This window comes from Excalfactoria chinensis, chromosome 8 (assembly GCF_039878825.1).
Source record: "Excalfactoria chinensis isolate bCotChi1 chromosome 8, bCotChi1.hap2, whole genome shotgun sequence".
Taxonomy (NCBI): Eukaryota; Metazoa; Chordata; class Aves; order Galliformes; family Phasianidae; genus Excalfactoria; species Excalfactoria chinensis.
The window spans coordinates 17,258,751-17,283,732 of record NC_092832.1 but is presented as its reverse complement, the minus strand read 5'-3'; the positions used below and the strand labels follow the sequence as shown (position 1 = coordinate 17,283,732).

The 24,982-nt window shown below is 40.0% G+C and overlaps 1 protein-coding gene across 6 annotated transcripts in view; it reads right to left on the bottom strand.

Annotated features, from left to right (window-relative positions):
- Window positions 1-20,951: 20,951 nt before the first annotated feature.
- ADGRL4 (adhesion G protein-coupled receptor L4) overlaps window positions 20,952-24,982 on the bottom strand; it is a 161,144-nt gene continuing 157,113 nt past the window's right edge. For all 6 annotated transcript variants that reach the window (XM_072343658.1, XM_072343659.1, XM_072343664.1 and 3 more), the window contains 2 exons: window positions 23,330-23,498; window positions 20,952-22,768 (listed from right to left, as the gene is read on the bottom strand). In XM_072343658.1, the coding sequence (XP_072199759.1) occupies window positions 22,706-22,768; window positions 23,330-23,498 (232 nt within the window). In that variant the 3' untranslated portion in view covers window positions 20,952-22,705. The remainder of the gene's footprint in view (window positions 22,769-23,329; window positions 23,499-24,982) is intronic.

Sequence of the window (24,982 nt, the reverse complement as noted above, 5' to 3'; positions counted from 1 at the left end):
AATTGTTAAGAGGAAAACTGATTATGGGGTTAAGTATCCACAATTCACGAGCAGGGTACAAAGCATAAGAAACAGCAAGAAAGAGATCTGTGAGACTTTTTTCTAGCCAGCACTCCACACATAAACTAACCCTTGCTCCGACTTCTCTTCTTGTACCTCTGTTTGATGCTTCATGCAGCCCTCACCATTCTACTTTTACTCATCCTTTCCTTTCACAGATCCCTGCATCTGCAGCACTGCTGTGCTTTGCAGCTTCTGACACATGGGATGGTGTCTAATGGTTTCAACAGATGTAGATGATTTTTGTTCAGAATGGAGAGGGCATAGGTTAGAGAAAGAACTGCCCCCTCTCTATCAGCCTTATTCTCTTCCTTCCCTAAGGACCTTTGGGGTGTAATGTAGTGGGAAGACATGTAATGGAGGGATAAAGCATAGTGAGAAGTTGTTTTTATCTGCCTCTAAGTAGACATGTAGATAGAAAGGACAGCAGTTTCTGGGCATTTGGAGGAAGGGTTGTTTGGCAGAGGTTTTGAAACTTGGTCACATATTTTTAGTTCAACAGCTTACAAGATAGTGTATTTTAAGACTGAGTGAGTGTTTATGATCTGTAGAGGAAAAGGACTATTGCATGGAGTTTGCTGGTGAAAGCAGTTTCAGATTATGCCTGAAAAGCTGGCAAAGATGGAAGAGGCACTACTCAGCCTGGCCCTACACCTTGGCAAGCTGCATTCTGACCACCCTGGTTCTACTCTGTGGTAGAACAATAGGCGCTGCCATTTCACCATCGGAACTGATCACTCAGCAATTACCTTACTCCTGTGCCTTTGGAGGAGGACAGCAAATTCCTTCAGTTTATACAGACATGCATTTACAGTAAAGGGAATCTAGCTTCCCATTAAGTGCCTCTCAACTCAAATAACTCTGATTGTTCTGTCTTAAAGATGTGAGACATGCCCTTTTTTTTCTCTCTCTCTTTTTTACTTTTTTCTTTTCTTTTTCTTTTTTTTTTTTTTTAACATGTAGAAAAAGACTTGTACCACCAAAGACAACTTTTCTTCCTTCTTACCCTTAAAATGCTTTGCAAAATGTACCTATTTAATAACAGTTATCTTTATGTAGTAGTTGAATCTTTTCATAAGCTAATAGTTGTAAAGCACTGTCTACTTTGCTTAATGATACTATTTTCCCAATATAAAACAGGGTTAATGGGTGTCAAATGTGAAAGCAATATTCCTGCAATTTATCACTTAAGCCTTCTTTCACTTTTTGGGGGTGAATTGCTGTATTTTAAAGGGGAATTGATTGCCTTGAGTGAATTCTTTTATTCTTATACATTAACAATTCATGAATGAAGCCAATAGCTGCAACACAATCTCCAGTTCCTTGTCCCACCAATAACCTTAGTTGTGTCCTGGAGGGTAAACTCACACTGCATCAATCAGCAACCTTTGTGGTGCACAGAGAAGCCATATGAACTGTAGCTTACACTATGTTCTTGTTTGCTCCCTTGACTTCTGGCAGTTGAGAACTGCACAGAAACAAATTAACTGTTACAGTGTTTCCTGGCATGCTGTACTTTACATGATTGGAAAGCTGCATTACTAGAAACAACAAAGAATACAGATATGTGGTTGGGAACCAAATGCCAGTGGTCAAATGGTCTCTGTGCACCTTACTTCTCTGCTGCCCCTCTCTCCTTGCCACTTCTAAGTGCTGGGTAAGTCCAGCCAAGCTCAGAAAGATTATGGGAGATGAAGGAGATCTTAGTTAAGGAGCATATCTGGACTACTTAAAACAAAACAAAATCATTGTAAAATTGAACTGGAAAAGGCAAACAGGCCAACAGTTTAAGAATACATTAAGGTTACACACGCAAATGAATTCATTCACATCTTTCCATAAGCAAGCCTGGTGTTTTTGTTCCCAAGTGAGTAATAAACACACAGGCAGAAATCCAAATGCCCAGACTTAATCTATCTGTGAGCCTACATAACAGAGATGTATGAAATGGAATCTATATGTTCTTCAGCCTACCCTATCAAGTGTGAGCTGCTGCAGAGATAAACTAAACCCAGTGTGTTGTGATAGCTGGCTTTGAGTTGGAGGTAAAAACCACTTCTGTCATGCCACTTCCTACCTTGAGGGTCACCCATTCTCAGGCAAATTTCCCACCCTACGAGATTATATTTTGCTCAGTCTTCACAAATGCATGTGAGTACATGTGCCTTTCACTGGTGTGGATTCCTTCCAGTAAAATCTGCCATCTCTGTAAGCCACAGCTCACACCGAGGTACTCACTTCCTGCACCTGGGCTGGAATCTGACAGTACTTCATGCAGAATTAACACTTTGACTTTATGGACCTGAGCACCTTCACACATGCAGCAAAACATTACTAACGTCACCACACAAGAGATTACTTCTAAAACATGGGACTACTCATTAGTACCAGTTTTGAATTAAAACTATGTTTTACAGGAAGTCTTGAAAAGAGACACACACTACATATTTACAATTTTTCAGACTTCTGTACTTCTTTGTCTACGCTCTTTTCATCTTTTTCTAGTTCATTCTCATCATGACACTTGGTATGGCTGATGATGTCACTTTGCACATCAAACTCAAAAGCAAAACAACACCCCTCTACTGATTTACAACAACAACAAAATGTAATGCCTTTCATTAAAAATAACATGTTGGGGGTGACCAATACCAGTAAAACTCAATGAAGTACTTTATTTCCTCAGGAAAACAAGAAATGAAGAATTAAACAAGTAGCCCTCCCCTGTCATTGAAGCTATATTTAAAGAAGCTGCTGTGGCTCCAGTTCTGAAGCACTTGACCTCTTTGGGATAAAGAGATATAAAAGATGCTTATTTGTTTGGCAGATGGTAAGATAACAAGCAAGGCAGCAGAAAATATAAACCTGAGCTGACTCTACTTACAAATGATCTTGGGAGAAGAGAAGTTACAGGAACAGAACAGAAATGAAAGAGGCAGAGAAAGGAATGATAGATGTACAGGTTATATGAATAAAGAGCTAAGAAAAGATCTGTAGAAATAATTGATTTTTCTGATTCACTATTGATGCCCACCTGAATCTGATCTCTTTATTATTATTATTGTTGTTATTATTATTATTATTTCTTATTTTAACTTATTGAAATTATCCATAATTGAAACAAAATTGCTTGGGGTTAAATAAAAAAAAACATTTCTTTCTTTTTTTTTTTTTTTTTTAATATATGAATTGGATTTTTAACTTTGATTTGAGGCATTCTCTGAGACTTTAAAAAATAAAATAAGAACTTGAAAACAAAAAGCTTGATTCACAGGGACTTAGGCAAAATCTGGGGAAAGAACAAGTAAAAACTGGAAGAACAAGTAATGATTATGCCTTTCACAAAATAGAGCAGGAAGAAAACATAGGATATAGAAAAGCAATTTCACCTCTACCAACGCTGTAGCACAGTCACTAATTTAGCTTTCTTTCCCTATGCTCATGTCATTTATTCAGACAAATAGTAAGCAAGATTTTGATTGCTTGTTCATTATTTATCCTGTTACAAAATAATGTCCATACATCCCAGCTGAGATCAGGGTCCCATGTACACTAAACAACATTAGAGAGATGACCTTGCTACACATGATGGAGAGAGATCTGCATCCTGCTTTAAAGCTGTGGCAAAGAAACAGTAAGGCTAAAGGTTTCTCATTTGTCCTAAACAATCTCTTGAAACTGAGGTCAGAAATCCCAAGTCCAGGTTCAGTGGCTTTTCTGAAAAAATATTCCACAAGACACTGCAAAAGTCTCCCTGATGACCCTCTGCCCCTTTACTCCATAAACTGGCAGTGCTGAGACTCCAGGAAAGCTCTGACCAGATAACCTTGATTGACAAAACATTTTACATGGACAAGGGCAAGGTAAACTTCCTCAAAGTAGCCTGCAGTGTCATAAATGTTTGCAGGATTGACTGTTCCCTCCAGAGGCAGCCCCATGCTTTGCCATCCTTGCTGCATACAAATGAATTCACTCCGCAGCACAAGCGAGTGCATATGCTGCAGCATGACCTCCTGCTTTGTGACATCCATCAATGAAATGTTCTGTGCTAGCAGCTGCCTGAAAATCATCTGGTACATGAATTTTTACTCTGATTTCACTAAAATCCAATCAATAAGGGCAGAGAGCCTTAGTGTTCTCATATACCTGCCCAGTAAATAAGGTAAACGAAATATTTGTGCAGACTTTTGTCATTGGTTTTGAAAGGTCTAACCAGAAATTGGAGCATCGGGAGCTTGAAGGAAGGGGCTACAGACAAACAGCATTGCATGGGCATGAACTGCAAAACCCTCCCTTCTTCTGGGTGTTTCTAAAGCAAGAAACAATTCAAAATAGAATGAGCACTAAACATTTTTTGAGATTAATTTGGCATAAACTATTTTAGTGCTTTGATGCAGGACTCCTTGTCAACATGCAATTCTGATGAAGTTAAAGGAGAATTAAAGACAGGTGTTCAAATAGAAGTATATAACACAGCTGAACACAAATTTTCTTGGGAACTTGTGGAAAAAAGCTATCTGGACAAAATACCTCTGAGTATATCATGGGGGAGTTCTGTTTTTCCTATTAAAAAAAAAAAAGATAATCCAATCTGATTACTTTTTAATTATGGAAAGATTAGATAGAAAGAGTTTTTCACTGTGTATTCTATCAAGAAAACAAGGAAAGCAAATGAAAGTGCAAGTAGCTGTTTCAAAACAACAGAGACACTTTACCGAATGCATTATTAAGCTTTGGGGCTCTTCTCACAGGGCAGATGGCCATTGAAAGTTTCCATAACAACAAAAAAGCAATTGGAAAGTTTCTTAAACAGATGTCCATTACAGTTTCTACAGAGCTATCACACCTTGATCAAAAAAGACCCAGTGCCTCTGGAGGCAGCAATGAGAAAAGATATATGTTGCCTTTTTTCTTAAGCTCATTCTTAGGTATTCTCCATTATTTACTTTCACAGAAAGGACATGCAGCTCCGTGGAAAATAACAGTAGTGCCTATATAAAGCACCAGAGTAATTATTCCTAAACATTTTGTTGGTGTTCTTGAAAAATCTTTCTTCTAAAAGCAACGCAACACAACAAAAAATAATAGGGGAAGACTCAGAAGACAAAACAGCATCCTGGAAACAGCTCTGGGAAATGGAGAGGAGATTTTGCAGGAGAGCTCTTATTCACATTAAATTTCAGTCAGGGTATTTTGTTTTGCTTTGCAATAGTTTACACAGGACTGAACACACAAAAGGACTAGGAGATTACAGCATGTTAAATGAGATGTTCATATATTTACTAAACAGATACATGTCCTACAGTAGTTAGTAACCACTTCCCTCCTCTAAGACTTTGATTCTGACAGAAGTGTGGGTAAACGATAAACATATCTGTTCATGGTTATTACTGTTTTAGTGGGAAAGAGATTTGATTCAAACAGTAATTTACTTCCCATCAGTTGAAGCTATGTGGTAGGCTTTGGTGTTCAATAAGAATTTGTTACATGATCCCAAGCATTACAACTGGTTGGTGCCCTGTCTTAAAAGTCCTTTATCTTTCCATCTCTCCTCATTATCACTCGTATCTATTTCTCTAACTCTCTTTTTCCTACTTTCCACAATTATAAAAGTAAATGATTTCAATATGATGCAAAAGAGTAAATAAACCCTTACCCTGCAATTGTTCTAGAAAGAGAAAGAACAAATAATCATTTTAACAGGTAGACAGGAGACAGGTCAAAGTGATCTGCTCAAAGTCTGCCTTTGAGAAGGGTCAGCAGTGTAAAGCTTCTTTCTCCTTTCTTTTATTCCTCTTTTTTGTTTTCTTTCTCTTTTTTCCCCCCTCAAATTTCAGGGTGACCCAACAGCTTTCACAAACAATATCTGTGGCAAAATGCTTTCATTTCTAAGGCAGGTACTGCGGAAATTGATTGTATTTTCTGTATCTTTTCAAATATATCCTTGATTTTGCATAATGATATAAAAAGACCATCAACACAGCTATAAGAACATAATTACAACCTGAACAGTAACAGAAAAATGGTAGTAAGTAACTTCTCTCCAGGACAAAAAGTTTGGACACTAGAGTAGAAGGCCAGTTTTCTAGTTTTACCATTCTGCTTCTCACTATTGAAAGGAGAGAGCCAGTGCTGTTGAAGTAAGACCCATACTTTGAAATAATTATCCAGAGCCTAGAAACAGGGAGCAGAGCTTACAAAAACATGCAGGGCATTTAAGTGCAGTACATTTCTATAAACATGTTAATACACAACATATGCATCTTTATGCATATAAGCATACATATATGTATAATCATATTGGATTATACCTAAATGTGTTTTTAAGCACACATGTATACAGATATATATGCACACTTTCCTATATAATAGGTTTTTATGTACATAGTATGAATAGTACATATTTTATTCTTAAGTAAGTGCCTCCCACCCCTTTTTTTTCCTGAAACTTCTTCCATGTTCCCAATTTTTTCCCTCCCCCTAGGTATGAAGATTAGGCTTTCCTGCCCTCTCACGGCAGCTGGTACCATGCTGTAAACCCTGGTTTCCTACAGTCAGCCTTTTTAAAGTTTGTATGAGCACAGCCTTATCTTGACCTGGGACAAGGGGCAGCTGGGACACTAGCTCTGGCACTCATGGCCTTGTGTCATTCATGGAGACTGAGGCAGGAGCTGTGGCCATGGTGCCCTGGGAGCAGAGTGGTGGCCAGAGGTCCTGCTGTTCCTGACTGGAGCTGCCAAAAAGGAACAGAGGTAGCATGGCACACTGGTAGTACTAACGCTGGCTACAAACATGACTTGGGAAGGTTTTGCCTGTGTATGGAGATGGGCTCCAGGAGGCACCACCAATCCACATTAGAGAGCTCTGGATTCTGGTAGCTCCTTATTATACATTTGTTTCTGTTATTATTTTTCATGCTAGCTGGATTAAACTACCAAGGGTAATTCTAGGACAAATTACAGTTACACTTTCTTTATGCTGGGTAGACATGCCCTTTGACTGTTTGATTGCAACTGGCTTTGGATCAGGGCTGGTAGCCAAAACTGTGTCACTAGCATAGCATGCAACACTCTCTGCAGAGCCCTGTGATCTAAAACACACATTACTGCAATGAACTGGGAGATACTTCAGCACTTCACAGCATATAGATTTATTAACACAGATTTTTTGTTTGCGGATACAAAAATATATAGAAGGCCAAATTGTTAGATTACATGAAGCAGAGAAGCTCAGTGCTTGAAGAGGGAATGAAACTATGGTGCATGAGCATATGTGAGAACGTTCCTCCTCCATGTACCACTTGGTAACTGTTTGAAAATAGATCATCAAAGGTGCTGAAAATGACAAAGTGGTTGTAGCTTCACAGTCCAGTTTAGGCTCTGGGAGAAAAGGGCTGGGGTCATATTCACCATGAAGGTAAACTCTTCCTATTTACCATGGTGGTAAATTCATACATACAACAGAACTGCAGTTCTGAAGCTGCAGAAGAAGCATGGCTAGGACCAGTTCAGCAAGCAGAGATATACAAGAAGTACCTTGGCAGTTCAGCCTCAGGCACAGCACAGAGCTCTTTGAGACTGCCCTTGGCTCTCCTACACTGAGGACCAGTCAGCTGTCACTCTTAACACAGTGAGGTGGTCAGAGGAGCTACAACAGCTGCCAGTACATCACCTAACACCAAAGCTACCAGCATAAAAAATAAATAAATAAATAAATAAAAACAAACTACCACAGAACAACCAACCAAACAATCCTTCAAATTCCTCTCAAAACCAACAATTCCTTCAAATGCTACATATTCTGACTTTTGTATTACATGTTTTGTACATGTATCAAGCCATTAATTTCTGCGGGGTCAACTACACACTCACTAAAAAGGGAACTGAATGCAATGAGTAAGTTTTGGTTAGATAAGGTACAATGTTTATGGCACTTTTTTTTCCCAGAGCTGTTACATTACGAATGCATTTTATGTGAGTATATCTTGTTAGACAAGCAGGCATTTGCAAAACATTGCAAATGCAACAGAGTATAATGAGTACACTTCCAGAGAGAATATTCTGGTATCCTGCAGGTCTTGATTGGGCAGCTCATTTAAACATCAGGTTAAAACCTGTGTAAGTAAGTGAGTACTTTACTGAAGTTTTTCAGCAGTACATTTAATGGCTGCAAAATAAACGTCAGGAAATAAAACACAGTCAGTTCTCATTTTATTTCCCTTTTCCAGCTAACCATCCAAAGAAACCTTACTCACTTTGTTTCTTCCACACACCCCTCTCCCACCTCCACCCTCCCACGATCTTTAAATGAATTCTGTGCAGACTGAGAGGGAAATACGCATTTCCTTCTCCCACCAAGTGTCACATTCCCTCACACTACATCACCACCATCATTTATTTATACCGCCGCGAACTTCACACTGCTCTCTCTACCTCCACATGCCCCTCAGGCTAGGGTTCTCGTGCAGCACACTGTCCAGCTGCATCCAGCTGTCGCTCTCCTCCAGAGCCCTATCCCCAGCAGGTGGCACTCGGGATCTGCCGCTGGCCCCAGCAGGCTGAGGGGCACGGAGCTGGCAGGCAAAGGATGGAGCGTTTGCTTGCAAACACCTTTTTCATATCTGGGATAGAGGCAAACGGGTGCATTCCATGCTTAAAACATCATCAGCATCCGTTGCGAGCCCTTTCATGCTGTCCATCCCTAACTACTGTCTCAGCTGAGGTCGGCGCACAGCAGTGATGGTGAGGGCTGCAAGGGATATTCCTTGTGGAAAGAACAGGGGCTGGTGTCTGAGCATATGTAATATCACAGCAAACAGTCATGGAACCAGAATTTAAAACGTCTTTATTATCCTCATGGGGGAATCTCTGCATCAAGAAGGGAATATATGTGCATACTGTAACTCCTATTAGCGTTAATGGGAATTATGTGGGTAAATCTCCAAATCCCAATGTACAAAGATGAGAGTGTCCCCGTAAGGGTCTGAAATATGTATTTGAATTAAGCTTGACTGTTGGGAAACTCATAATGTTGTGGCTGGTATTATAAATTTATACTTACTAGGACTAAGTTTCACCTGAAACAACAGAGCCTGAAGTGTTATTTGTTCCAGCAAATTATTTTGTTAGATGTGATAATCAGTTCACAGCAGGACCGCGGGAGGCTACTCAGATTGTTGACAATTCTGGGCTCCATCCAGCTTCAAGCAGCTTCTGAAGCAGCTCCAAAGGCTGCAGAGGGGATCCCAAAGTCAGTGCTCGGGGGAGCCGGGGCAGGGCTGGCTGCCCACAGCCACCTCCCTACAGTGCTTTCCTAAGGCGCTGCTACCTGCTCTGCAAAGCAGCCACCTCCCGCCAGGAAGTGAGGTCTCAAAGGAGGTGCTGTTTTTCCCAGCCCCCCGAATTTTGCCAAGTGGATGAGATTTTCTTGTTATGAGCTAAGTGCCAAAAACGCAGTCTGTGGTGGAGGAGGAGCTGCAAGTCTGTTCTCCTTGACTTACTAGGCTACTTTGTAGTTTATTTCAGGAGTTATATGACCTAAGGGTATGCCTGCCATTAGCATCACCTTTGAATTCAGACAATATCTTTCACAGAAGCTTTTATCCTGATTTTCCAATCTCAAGCTCAAATAGGTTTGAACCCCAGGGCACCCCTCCTCTGTGAGATCCACATTTCCCCTCCGGATGGAAGTAAGCCAAGCCCCACTTTATCTCTGTGGATCATTGTGCTGCAGGACTGCCCTGGGGGGCTCCTAATGGGAAATGCACCCAAAGTAGACATATCTGTAGTTTCAGCCTGTCCTAAGTCACCTTCAGCACACATATAGCCCAACACTTTAAAGAACATGAAGGCACAAAATACACATGTGGGGGTCCAGTGCCACTAAATGAAGGAACTGCTACAACCACAGTGGGAAGCACTTGCCAAGTAGCCCCTCACCTCCCCCCACACACTGTCACATATTCTCCTCTTTCTCTCCTTCTCTTTTCTTTCTCTCCTTTCTCTCCTCTTTCTCTCTCTTCCTAGCAGCACACAATCTTGGTTCCCCTTGGGTAGCCCCTTTGAGAACAGCCGTGTGTGCCCCTCATCCTGTGCAGTTCCAGGGTAAGGCTGAAGCAGCCCAGCACATAACAACAGCCTAGCTCAAATGCACTCATAGAGATAGTGAGCCACTCTATTCTGAATGAGTCCTTAATTCACTGAGGTTCTTGGGATAGTGTAGTTAATCACTTTAAATCTCAATCTTCTACCCTGAGCAGGGGTACAACTCCACAAATTCACTTTTGAGTCCTGTAATAGGATAGAAGTATTTCCAGTCCTCATTAAAAACACCACAAAACCACAGCAGCAGAGCTGTGTTCCTCATAATGATTTGTTTCACTGATAGATCAAACAGCCTGTTGACAATGGTTGACTGCAACCGACAACCTCTTCTAATAAGATAAAGAAGTTGTACATTTTATTGATTATAAAGCAAATTGGGCTTTTGTCCCTTTAAATTTTTTATTGGCTACAAAATGGAGGACTTACGCCTTTGAAATTGTAGCTTGCCATGACATTACAATGAATTATAATCCTAACCTATTCATGCTTCCTCAAAGGCCTAACCCATTTGCCTGCTTCACAAGCATGTTGTAAAATACCCCACATTTACATATATATTTTTGGGAGCTTTTTATTTGAGAGCTGCAGCAAACTTGAGAAAGGAAAAGGGGCTGAATGGGCAAGAATTCTTGAGATCCTGGAATTTTAAGAGACCTGCTATATCTCATCACCAGCTAGGAGCTTGAGGCAAACATTTTTGGATAAGGCTCTTAGTTTTTCATTACACAGGAGGTGAAGTTTTTAATCCCTTCTGGCTCTGAAGATCTATGTTCCTGAACATCTTGAGAAATGGAGCTTACAGAGCCAAAATAAATCTACCACTTTCCAGATCAATATTTAGGGTCAGATCTTAGAGAAGCCCGGGGCATATCAAGGAGCACTTTAAATGCCAAACACCTAAATCAGGACCCACAATCTCCTCAGCATCTTTTCCAGCTATCTCCCAACTTGATCTAAGGCCGTGCAGGTGCCTCCAGCTCTTCATAGAGCAGAGCCTTTACATTGGGCCTGCAGTGATGCTCAAGCCCTCTGCAATGTAGTTTAGAGAGGAAGGTCAGCAAGCAGCTATGGCCACCAAATCAAACTGCCTCAAAAATACCATTGTATCAGCTTTAGTCTCCTAACATAGCTAGACAGGGGAAGGCAGGAGAAGAAAGCTGCCTGTCCCATCCTTGGCACTTTGCAACTGAGAACACCAGAGAACCTGACTCTGGCTATAAAGATTTACAGCTAAGAGAGTGGAGGAAAGAAGTCCCAGCTTTTCATTTTTCTTCATTTCTATTCTCTTGCTCTTTTTGCTAATCCCCAGTGGCAGGACAATATAAATGCAAGCAACAACAACAAAAAAATAAGAGGGAAAAACAGCCCTTGCTCCATTATCAAGCAACTGGAAACGTTTCAGAAACACTAGATCTAACACATACAACGGCAACTGCCTTCCTGCTGTCACCTCTGTGCTGAGAGGACAGATGATTCTCCCTTTCTAACCTTGTTCTTACATATGGAAAACTGGTACAAAATGCCAGGTACCACATCACCCTGAAAAGCATCACTGCACTGAGCATTTTACCCAAATGACCCTTTCCAAGTCTTCAGTTTCATTCTCATCCAGTCAGGGCAAAAGCACACACATGTACTTTCGAAGTCCACAGTAGGTAACAAAGGAAATATCTGGAAACTCAGTTTCCAGCTGCTTTAGGGCAGGCAGTTAGAAGCAGTGGCCTGTGTTGTGTCATGGCATCAGGCAGCAATAGCTGCAACCTGCAGCATCCTGGGTCTGCTGCCTCCTGGTGCCTGCACTCAGCTGGTGCTGGTTATGGCATGCACCTGCTCTATCAGTGTGGTGTCAGCGGTATGGAAACTGAATCTTAAACACTGCTCTTCAAAGTGGGAACTGCTTAGCTAAACTCACAGTCCAGCATTAATGTACATTATTCTATTCTAAAATTAGCAGCCGAAGTGGGTTACCAACTTCTGAATGTCAGGGCATTGATTTCAATGCCTGTGCTTGAGCCTAAGTGGCCCCAGTTTGAAAATCTGCACCTAAGCAAGTGGATTATTGGCAGGTGACAGTCATTCACTCGCAGAGGATCAGTTCAGAGCAGCCGCCCTTGCTGTCTCTGTCCTACAGAGACTAGAATCCCTTCAGTTTCCTGTTTGTCAATTGAGATATTTGCCAGTGCTCAAGTCAGACAAAGGGAAAACAAAACAACCCAACAATAATCAGAGTTTCGTAGAAATATTGCATTCTTTCCTAGAGTGGAGGCAAAACAAATAGAAGCTCAAAGTAAACAGTCTCTGCTAGCAGATCTTTTCCCCTTTTACTGCATGAGCTACAATGCCCTTCAGCCAGTAGAAGGCAGAGAAAGTTCTGCCAGTAAAAAGAGTTAGTTGAAAGAGTTTACTTTAAACTTTTGTATACTCTGACACATGCACACAAGACAGCCCCTTTCTTCTTCTTCAGTGCTTGATAGAAAGAAAATGGATTTCTCTCTATCGATTGGCATGCGGCTGGCAAAAGTAAAGGCAAGTTTCCTCATGGTCATGCCTCTGTGATCAACCATGATCTGGAAGAACATTATAAGAGATAAAGCAGGACTGTCTTGCTCACATAGGACATCCAGAGTAGTGGAAAAAAACAAAACATATGAGCATCCCTGATTATTCCACTCATAGAAAACAAGCTCAAAATACCAAAGTAAAACAACAATATTTTATTTTAATAAATCTGCACAGTGAGTATTTTTCTTCTAACTATCTGTCCCTTTTGTAATGAAGAAAAAGGTTGCATTCGGTATTCATTCACAATCCCGTAAATCTGGAGTAACCGTAAATCTTAGTGAAGAGAGCTTAAAGAGCTCTGTAGTTGGTTAGGGCAGAAATTCTGCCTAAATGCAAAGTGGTCTCAAAACTTAACCATCATCTTTTATGAAAAATGTTCCCACTTCCAAGCAGTTCTAACAAAACAGACTCCTTGATAGGAAGTTAATAAAAGCATGTCATGTGGAATACCCATACCACTTTGTAAAGCATGTAAGAACAATAGAATTGTGTCCTGAAGATTTTATAACAGACAAAACAAGAACTAAAAAAAAAAACAAGAGGGAAAGGAAGACAAAAAAGATTTCTAGAATGCAGAGCAGGACAAAGCTGAGCAGCAGTTGGATTAGTGCAGCATGAATTTGTTTTTAAAGTACCTCCCTTCTTTGCAATTCCACCCTTGCTGCCTGCCCCATTGCCCCGACCTCATTCCCTTCACTGTTTCAGAAGAGCTGTCCCTCCTCCTTTCCCTCCCGACCTGCATTCCTTAGTGCTGGCTGGAATGCACGATAAAGACACCAATAAACCCAGCCAGCTTGCCTAAGATCGGAAGATAGGGAGGGTGATGTTAGCAAATTAACTGATTGGTATAAAACAAAGAGGGAAAAAAAGCTGTCAGGAAACGGAGAACTTTTGAACCCATTTAAACAAAGAAGTGGTAGACCAGTGGTCTTGTCTGTCACAAGCGCTTACTTCGCAGGAGCCAAGCCAGGGCACTACAATAGCCAGATGCAGGGAGCAGAGCTGTCTGAGGAGCAGGAATCGCTCCGTTCAGATGGAGCACACAATGGGAGCTGGGCTGCCACTTCCACCCCTGTACTTAATAGCTGCAGCTTGCTCCAGCCTGCCTAGGACAGTGCATCCTCTTTGTGTGTTACTTTTGTAATTATACTTTGAAGGGCCTTGGGCTTGTGGAGAAGCTGTGTTATGCTGAAAATAATTGCAGTAAGACTTCCAGGTATGCACAGACTCTTATTCAGTAAGAGTAGCTGGCACTCCTGGTTTACCATCAGCACTGAGAGGGTTAATACCTTCCTCCTGTGCTGGCCTCCAGAGAATTTGCTCTCTGCGGTTCCAGATGTCTTTCAGAAATCTCTAAAGTTTTGCTACCCTCATTAGTGACAGATGTGGGAGTTACAATCTGAAATTTAGGTTTACTAAAGTAAAGCATTGTGAAATCTCAAGAATCCACAGAAGCGCTCTTCAAGTCACAAGTGGTCCAGATCACATACAACATGCTTTCATGTTATACAGAACAAGAGGCTTTATTACAAACAACATCACTTTTCCCCCCTCTACTTTATCTCAGCCTTCCCTGGGACCTCCTGGTTGCTTTGTACTGCTTGGCAGCAGCAGCACCCAGATTCTCAGCCCAGTGGGCAGACTGGTAGCCTACTGGGTAGGGCTCTCCACCAGGACCAAGTCATGCCCAACTTCCCAGAGCACAGCAACTGCTTCCTGCCTTAAGGGGTGTGTGCTTTTGGAGCCACGTGCTAATTCAGTATTGTTATCAGCCATTTTCTTTTTCCTTCAGCAAACACCTAAAGTAACCTGATTCTGGCTCAACCATTGCTTTTACCACAACAGCAGGCAGATTTTCTGCTCTCTCCATGCATTGTTTGGGACTGCCTTCCTGCTGTGGAAAGGGGAGACCCAAACACAGACTTTTCTTGGAGAGGATGTTTTCTTTAGCAAGCAGCAACTAATATTCATCTGCAAAATCTGACAGGTAAGGCCTCCAAAGTCAGCATGCATTCTCACTTGTATAATCAACAAATATACAAGAGTGATGTGATTAGGCTGGTTATCTACAGTTCACATAGCTAGAAGGATTATCACAATATGAAGCAAAAATCGAAAATAAATGAAAATACTCACCCATGTCCTAGGCTCACAGAAGAACTCCAAAAGAAGCAATTCCCAGAAAAAAATCCTTCCTCAGAGGCAGTCAACCCTTAAATGGGGTCTAGGAGAAGTCACACCTATGATTTGCCTTCACCTGTGCTCCCAGGGCTGACTCAGTGCTTGCCTCAGGTGATCAGGCCTTGATTCAACAGTTCCCTTACAGCACCATACAAGCCCAGGAGAAGATACTATTTCTTTATTGTCATTACATAAAGCCCTTCACCAGCACCTCTTGTACACAGAAAAGACAGAGCAAAACTTACTTGCAACATCCTCCATCAGTACTGGTTGAACTTTGATCTGGGGGAGGAAAAAATAGTCATGAAATAACCATGCAATATGTAAGCATTTCCAATAGGGCTGTAGGCAGTACACAGTTGAGAGAATCTAACTATTTGGTCCTTCAAGTAGCTGGAATGGCACAATCATCCTTCTCAGTGCAGATAACACATGCAAAGAAGGATGCACCTGAGATGTTTGTAACCTAAGGCGATCAGATCCAGAAGGAAGATCTGAGAAGCCTAGTCTAGTGGTTGGTGACCCTGTGTCATGGTTTTGCAATTTTGTAATTTTGCTATCAGTATTCCACATCATAACATCATGTTAAGCATAGATAATTTTGACGAATCTGCTGCTCACAGAAAGAAGACTGAATGTCCCAGGGAGCACCACGGTCAGTCATATGACCAGGACTATATAATCTCACTTCAGTGCTGGACTCGCTCTCTTGGATCCTGCCAGCCAGGGGGAGAGCCGTGTGGGAGCGTTGCAGCCGTTTCGCCTAGAGTTACAGTAGGCCTCTCGGTTTCGGGACTCACTCTCTCTTATTTTACTTGATTTGTTAGCCTTAATTCCAATTATATTGCATTATATTGTGCTATTCTGTATTCCGATATAGTATTTAGTAAAATAGTGTGCCTCCTTAGATCGTTGCCGCTGTATTTATTTTCTCTTTCCTTGTTTTCTTTTCCTTTTGGGATAGCGGCCCTGCAGGCCGTCTATACCCCTGTCATGGGTGCCGGTAGATTTTAGGGTAACCTGTGACACCCTGCCCACAGCAGGTGGGTTGAAACAAGATGATCTTTGAGGTCTTTTTCAACCGAGGCCATTCTATGATTCATTTGCAGCTTGTAGTCTGTGTATCTCATGCACATATACATATGTATAATTTTTTTTTTTAAAGAAAGTCATAGTTATCAAAGAGAAAAAATCAAGTAAGTTCACTCAAAGCAAGTGATAGTATACATAAATCTCAGAGGCTTACATGGTTTCATGGAAGCTGAGCAGAACCACAGGATCTTTCCCTCTTGCTCTATTATTGTAAACTTTTTCCTGCTGTTTCTTCAGGATAGTGCTGTCTGATTCACTAACCCGTAATATTTGTAGCCTAGAAGTGTTGCATACAAATCATTCATTAAAAAGGTAGCATGTAGAACATCATTGAGAGTTGCTTTAAGATTCAGTTGATGACTTTTCAATTTTGTTTAGCTTCAGGGGAGACATCCTTGGAAGCTGTTACTATTTGATGCTTCTCTCATTTTCCCAATAATCCATAAATCTGGGTGGTTTTTTTTTTGTTTGTTTGTTTGGTTTTTTTTTTTTTTCTTCCTTTTCTCCTTCTTAAAATGACACTGCCTTCTTTTTCCCCTGTACTTTTTATCAAGTTCAGTTGTTCATACGCATGTGATTTTCTGGATGATCACTCTTCTGCCATCCATTTTGTTCATGAATTTACTCTGCCCTATGAACCTTTGAATACTTCATACATTTGAGCTAGCAGACAGTCAAGCCTTTGTTTTATCAGCCATCAAACATTGCCATTTGCAGCACTAAGATCAATTCCCCACTACAAAGTCAAATGTTGCACTCCTTCCAGCCTCTGCAGGTTAGACTGGGCTAGAAAACAACTGCATATGAGTTGGGTACACCATGGATGGGAGGGTCTGTGAAAGGTCTGTACATTCTCATTGGTACTTGCCCCATCCATTCAGAGAAGGTCTGTGTGCACCATTGATTTTGAAAATAAAGAGTTGAACTTTTCTCTGCTTCTATGCAAACCACCTGCTGAAGAGATGCTCAACCTGCCTCTCCGTTGGCTGGCATCTATTCCAAATGGGTTACAGCTGCTGCTAATTTAGTTTCGGGTCTAACCCCTTGATGACAGAAGCCATGACTTATGCACAGGAACTTGATGAGCCCTAGCTGGGAATTTGTGCATGGCATTTCTGCACCTTTCTTATCCAACAAGGAACATATTTTCAGCTTAAGAAGTGTGATCTGATCTTTCAACGCTAGCATGAATGAGCTGATGATAACATGGGGAAGGTGGGCATTTGTACATTTGTGAACAGGGTGAACTGCTCCCATATATGTTACAGAAAATAGAGATGAAATCAGCAATAACTCATGAGTGACAAGAAAACCATCCTTAAATTCACCTTAAAAAAAAGCAAAAATGAACAAAACCCACAACTTCGTTGAATGAGAAACGGCTAAATGAATTTCACTATTGATAATGAGCAGGGAGCCCAGTGCTTGGGATCATGAGTTTATGCAAATCTGTTATTACTGCAAATTGGCATCGTAAGACCCTGATCATGCAACACTTGCACATATGCTTAGCTTTATGCACATGAGCGGTCTCATTAATGCCAAAGACTTAGTCGTGCATAAAACCAAGCAAATGCATGAGTGTTTGTGAGACTGGGATTTAAGCACAAGGGATAGAAAACAAATTTACTGTATCATCAACAATTATTTCTGAAACCCATCAGAAGCCAAGGTGGTGCCAGAAGTCTGCTTATTGCAGAAACATTCAAAGAGAGAGGAAAGGGATTTTGAAGATTGCTGCTTCTAACTCAATTCATTAGTTGCAATAATAATGGGCCAAACACAGGAGGAATACATCCCTACCCTGACTAAAACGTAACTGATTTATGGATATAAGCATCCAAGTATTTCCCACAAAATTTTACAGTATAAACAGAATTGCCTCTTAAAATCAGCAACAAGAAAAACCTTTTGCATGAGAGTTCTAACTTACTTAGTTACTATAAAGAACTGGTTGTAATCATCTTGGATTTGACTAAATTATTCAGCAGTGTCTTGCAAAACTCTTTCAAAATTAATTTAAATTGTGTTAGGTTTACGTGGATTCAGAGATGACTACAGCATTTATACAAATAGCTATGGTAAATACAAAGGCTTACATGGGAGAGATGTGCCTGTTGCACTGCAGTGAAGACTGATGGCTAATCTTAGAGCTGGTTTTAATTAGAACATCCAGCAACGCTTCAGAAAACAGAAAAACTCCCCTATGTTATGAAACCTGATGAAAATATGCTATTTCCTTGGGAATCCAAAAGAGTAAACACAATAAAATTTGAGTACTTACCAGCAAGATGAGAAAAAACAGAGCTGTAAAGCAACTTCTATACAAGCACAGCTTCTGCCAAATTTAAAGGGACAGCTCTGGAGAAGGATTTCCTGGAGAAGGACAGACCTACATTGTGAGGATTTAAAACTAAGGCCTGAAGAAAACCAATGTGTTATTATCATAAATTTAATTTGTCAATAATCATATTTAAGTGTCATGATAATTTATGTGCTTTATTTATTTATTTTACCTTTTCACTTGGCTTCAGATTGCAAAATATTAGTACATTCTCAGCAGTTGTTGTTACTGCTACTTTTTGTTTATTTCTTTTTTTTCTCCCTTCAGTTTCTGGTGTTGTTTTTTTTTTCCACCTAGTAAAATTGCTGCTGTCAATTGCACTGTGTAACAGTAAAGCTGACAGAATTATGGTGCTCTCAGTTAGTCACATCGCGAGGCTTGTTTTGAAGCAGCAGTTCCAGGTCCTCCAGGTACCATGTGTGGCCACGTATATGACTCCTGGCAAAGTCTGGATGCTCGAGGGCTCTTGGTTCTCCATATGGTTTTGTTCAATGGGTTGTCATGGAGATTGAGAGTCTGAGAAAGACACCACGGTCTTTCACTCCGCTGCTGTCTGTAGGTGGGGCTGCTCACAGCATTGGCCACAAGGGCTGGGCTGGCAGGGAGCCAGGCAACTTGTGAAAATGCTTTCACACATTTGCACTTGATGTTTTGGTTGTGGTTAAATGGAGTATCACTGCACAGATGGCCAGCTGTTTCCAAGTCTGTAGCAATCTTACAGGCTTAATTTTATATAAAAATAGCTTTGGGGGATGACTTCGGTGAGGTAACATCTCCACTTTTGTAATTTCACAGCACAGTAATGCTGTGTGTCCTGAATGCATGAGAACCCAGAGAAAAGAGTAACACAGGAGGATGTTGACTCGAGGCCCTTCCCCCTCCTCCTGTTAACTCTTGTTAACTCAAAGGAAAGTTACGTTTCAGCTTTTAATCTTATCTTTTGAAGTTCTCAAAGAAAAATGAAGGACTAAGAGGCACCTGCCAAGAGTGTGGTTTTGAGCTGGGCTGTAAAGGAATATCAAGATAAAGATGTAAAAGGTGGTATTATTGGTGTGTGATACATCTGGTAGAGCCAGCCCTGCAAATATTTTCTCCTTCTGCCTAATGGCACCACGTATGACATTCCTTTGAATATCTAGTTGAAAAGATGCATTAGTATACAAATTCCTGACTTCAAGGCACCACCATGTCCTGAGGACTATGAAAACTGATGAACAGAGGAAAGTCTGAAGCCACTTTGGGCAGTCAGTACCTACATACTTCATTCCATCAGGTAAAGATCAGCTGGCCATCAGCACAGCTCTGCCAAACTGAAACTCCCAAAGGCTGTGATGATAATTAACTCTAAAATGTTGCCTTTTCCTTGAAATACACATCCTATTGTTTGAAGAAATAATTATTTCAGAATGAACCAGTCATTTTTAATCCAGACCTTACTTATTATATTCTGAAGCACACCTTGAAATGCAACACTGAACACAAATTTCTCTTTGATTGGTTTAATGGAAACAATTTCTCTCTTCAGCAAGTGCTTGCTTTCAGAGTGAAACCTTAACGTTTTACTTTTATGTCTTGTCAATCATTGTTTTGAGTCTTTTCCTGCTGGCCCTACCTAGAGATGTCATATTCCCCATAATGCAGTCTGCAAAGATGCTGAACACATCAAACCAGCCAACTAGTTACCAGTTGATCTGACAAATAGGTCACATTTATTTTTGGGAAAGCAATTTGTACAGCTGATGGATGACTTGAGCACAGGTTTCCTTACTTTGCCTGTAACTCATGCCCAACTGTTATTTTTCCAGTTTGATACTTAATGTCCCAAGCTCATAAAATAATTCAGGCTGGAAGGGACCTCAGAAGGTCATCTCATCCCCACTCCTGCTCAAATCAGGGTCAGGTATGAGATCAGGATGCTAGAGGCTTTATCCAGTCCTAAAAACTCCAAAGATTTTAGCACAACTTCACAACATCTCTGGAAAAACATTTCCAACCCTCGATTAGCTTCATGTTAAATAAGATTTTTCTGGTGTCTTGTTGAAATCACTGTGTTTTTTTTTTGTTTTTTTTTTTCAGTTTATGTCCATTACGTCTTCTCCTCTCTTTCTGCTGGGCTAGGGCTGGTGTTAGTAAGGACTATGACAAATAAACCTTTTATTTCTCATCAGTATATCTGCATGCTTTAGGGAGGACAATTACAGTATCCTTCAGGCTCGAAGGTGATGAATCTAAGCAAAGCTTATCTGCTTTTATGTACTATTAAAACATAAATCTCATCTTTGCATGTAAGGAAAACAGTTTCAATGATGATCTGACCCAGATACTGGAGTGCACAGTTTTCCTATAAAAGATGTTCTTTCATTATAAAGACTATTGTAACCTAAACACTTCATGACATATTTTCTTTCCAAGAAAACTTTTTTCAATTGCACTAAGCATGCCAAAGTCATTATGTTAGAGATACTACTTTGTCCAGCCAGTCTTACTATAGGTTACATTTCTGCAAGAGATTAAAAAATGATGCATTAATAGATATCCTTCTAAAAATACTGTGAGTAATATTTGCATTTTTGCAAACCTGGAGGAACATACAGAGTAGCAAAGTAAATACAGCAAGTAATTCAGGGCAAATAATATATAACCATGAGAATTTTTCCACTGTATTTATTTAAATGAAGGGAAATATGTTAAAATGTGAAAGCTAAGCATTTCAGTTTATTCACATATTTTACATTCAAAGGACCATCTGAAATACTTTTTTTTCCCTTCCCCTCCCCCCCCCCCCCCCCCCCAGAAAAAAAGAGATTCCTCTTGTGGTTTCCAAAATTTTGACAGAGACATGGAATACACATCATGAAGCACATCATGGCTGTACATAAAATGCAAGCCTTGTGTATATGGAAAGAAAGATAAAATCCAAACAAATCTGACCATTACTAAAAAAAAAGAATTCCTTTAATATAAATAAAATTCAGAGTAGTACTTTATTTTAACAGAGAAAACAACAGTGGGAATTATTAACAACTATGTATTTACAGTGTCTGACTGGTAAAAATAAACGGCTTCTTCTGAGATCCTAGACACTTCCTTAGAAGGCAACATGGAATGAGGCTCAGCGCTTCACATTACCTAGGTGCTAAAAGGATGAAATTAAAGCATACTTTTAAAACAAATATGAGTATGATGGCACAGATGAAAATGCTGATTAACACATTCATGCCCTAATGGAGCAAAGACTGCACCGCAACAACTTCTTTCTGATTTCAGTAGATGTGTCTGCTCTTAAGGGATAAACACAGGATAAATGTTCTAAATTCAGAAACCTTGGAGGAAAAGAAATGGTTGACTCAAGGGTGCTACAAATAGAGAAAACTGCTGTAATTACAATTTTATGGAGGCACATGACCTTGAATTTAAATCTGTACTCTTCTACACAGGTGAATTCTACCACTCTATTTTTCAGTTGATCTTCCATTTGCTTGGATGTGGTCTGGATTCCACATGTCCCTACCAAGTGACAAACTTGATAAAGTATTTCCTTCCCAATGCCTCCCAAATCATAGCGCCAGTTTAGCAGATCTCAGTCTTTTTGGCAATTAAATAAAACAGGAACCAGATCTTTTTCAAAGTATTCACAAAATAATCTTTCACTTACAAAACAGCTGTCCCATTCTGATACCATTCTTGCATCAGATCTGACCTCAGTTCCTTTAGATCTAAACTATTCTTTAAAAGTTATAAAAATAAAGAATTGATTAATATACAAATATATATTTCAGAGTGATAAGAGAATAATATTAAACAAATTCCTTTTTTAATCTACTTTAAATTAAAAGAAATGTTTTCAAAAGTCTGTGCTGAAGCAGATCTTTATCTATGGACTTTTTAATGGAACCCATTCCCTGCAGATGGTCCTACACCACTGAATGTAAGAAGCTCAGTACTACAAAAGGACAGTGAGTATGTTTCCACTAGCAAGTGATTCATAAAATCAGCAGTGCTAGCTGGTTTTTGATATTTCTCTTCCAAGAGCTGGAGATATTTCCAATATCAGAAACAAAACCTAAGTCATGAAAAGTCCTGAGCTCCTTTAGAAATTTGCTTATTTCCTCAGTCTTCATTAATATATGTTCTGCAATAATCCAGTTTGTTTTGTATGCTGCTTGTATACAGCGTAATATAAATGCTTTGCATGAATGCACACATATGTACAAAAACAGTCAGTAAATCACTTAAGAGATATGCCTGCTCACTGGGTCATTTCATGCTTGTACAATACCACATTCTCCTGTAATATCCATAATGACATGATCTAGGTTGCTCCCCTTTTCCACCAAGATGCTCATGCAGATTTTCCTTCTATTTATCTTAAGCAGCCAAAACAACAAGGAACATTTTTGAACAATCTATAATACTCCTCTTGAATCTGAAAGAAAAAAAAAGAATCCAAACATAAATAGATAAATTTATATATTTACATATAAATATTTATATATATCTTTACATGTTTTAACTAATTGTGTATGAATCACTACATTAGATATTTTAAGGTGGGGTTGCTTGTGACTGCAGGACAGGACACTGAAAAAAGCATAATCTCAAAACTGTGCTGGGAGCGTGAATCCTGTTACTAACTGCAACGAATGGAAGTGAGCTTTACTGCCTTGCTACATCTGGTTACTGATGAGTTTTACAAGTTCATTTTTTCATCTTCTGTAAGTTTGTTTTGTTTTTTTTTTTTTTTTTTTTTTTTTTTTTTTTTTTTTTTTGAAAAACATAGGTGCAAAGGTAAGAACAGAGGAGTTGTTCCGATGCCTCAGAAGACAATAGCAGTATTTCCCCTCTTTCCTTGCCATCCCCATGAAAGGCACAAGGGTTTCTTCCTGCTCTGACAACCAGTCCACACTAGGATTTGCTTCAAGGCTGGGCATTGCCCAGGGCACACTTAAGTGCCCCTGTGACTCCCCGTGAACATGGGGACACTCACCTTTCTGGACAGCACACAAAGAAAGATGAAGATGAACATCCCTTGAAATGCATTGAAGATTGTAAACAGATAGGCCGTAACCACGGAGCCCTGGACGACATGTAGGACCCCAAAGATCCAAGTAGCTCCAAGAAGGAACAGGAGAGCGAGAGCACCTCGTGCACAGGACCTAGGGAAATGTAGACAAATGCAAACATGTTGCCTTTCCCTTTCTTTGCTGCTTGGCATAGGGAATGCTGCCTAGGCATTTATTTATTTATTTATTTATTTATTTTCTGTGATGGCCTGAGAAGTGAAAATGCATGGCTTGCTCTTTAGGGTGTGCTGTAGCACTGTGCCATGAATAAGCTCACACAATCACTGTAGAAGAGCAAAAGAGTAAAACTGGAGGGCCTTAAAACACTGGCTTCTTTAATCTTCAGATATGTTTTCTCTGGTGTACTGCAGCACCATATGATTTGATTTAAATCTACTGTTAGTGCAATTCCCCAAGGAAAAACATATGTCTGTTATGAGGCATTCACTCGTTTTTCCTCCTCCCCCTTATCCTCCTCAAAAAATAACCCAGAAAAATGCACAGTATGTTCTTAGGTCAGTACATGTGCATGACATCAAAGGGTTCTTAGGCTGCCTCTCAGGTTCACTGCAGAAGATGGTGCCAGTTGTAAACCTAGACTTTCCTGCTTTCATTCTTTTTCTTTTTAAAAATATATTTTTGTTTTTACAACACTTACACTCTCAAATATTCCCTGGGTCACTGTATTGATGCTTTAAAATTACAGGAACTGATTGGCTATGGTTTTTTTGTTTTTTTGTTTTATTATTTTTTTCTCAACAAACTGTAAAGCCCTGCTCATGGACTCAAGCAAATTGCAGCATGTTGTCTTGGAAATGAAACCACTGATTACTTTCTTATTCATTCTTAGCCCAGTCATTGCAGGACTTCCTTTGAACAACAGACATTTTTAGCACTGTTCCTCTGAAAATGAATAATTTTCAACTTCATTAAAACCAGCTCACCACATGAAGCTATGAAGGGTAAGGAATAAGAGAAAGTAATCAATCAAACAATTGCTAAATCCTAACTATAAATCTAGTGCAATGCATTGAAACTGCAGGAGTGTTCCTAAGCAACACAAACAGTAAGTTGTTTTCAATGTTCCCTGTAGTACACTTCAGCTTTTCCTGCACAAACGGTTTTCAAGGTTCCTATAAATCAGTTTTAAAGAGAGTGAGTTGATGGAAAAATCATAACAGCATGCAAAGTAAAAATCCTGGAGAGGAACCCCCCTCTCCTCAACACCATAGAAGCACAATGTCCTTCTGTGGACTTTTTACTACAAATAAAAATGGCATGATTTTCTTATCGTAAGATTTCTCTATGCCTTGTTACTTCAAGGTAAATATTTTGGTCCCAATTCAGGCATGTTTTGACTTGTATAGAGACTGTGGAAGGTACGATTACTACTTTAACCCTCCCCTCAGCCTTTACCCTCTGTTTGACATGGACCTCATGTAGTTTTTTTTTCACACATTTTCCACGAGCCCAGTGTTCCTGCATGAGGCATTGGTCAGGGGAAGTAAAGACTGCAAAGTTTACCTCCAAAAGTATAAGACAATGGAAGAAAACCACTTCAGTATTTCTGCAAATCT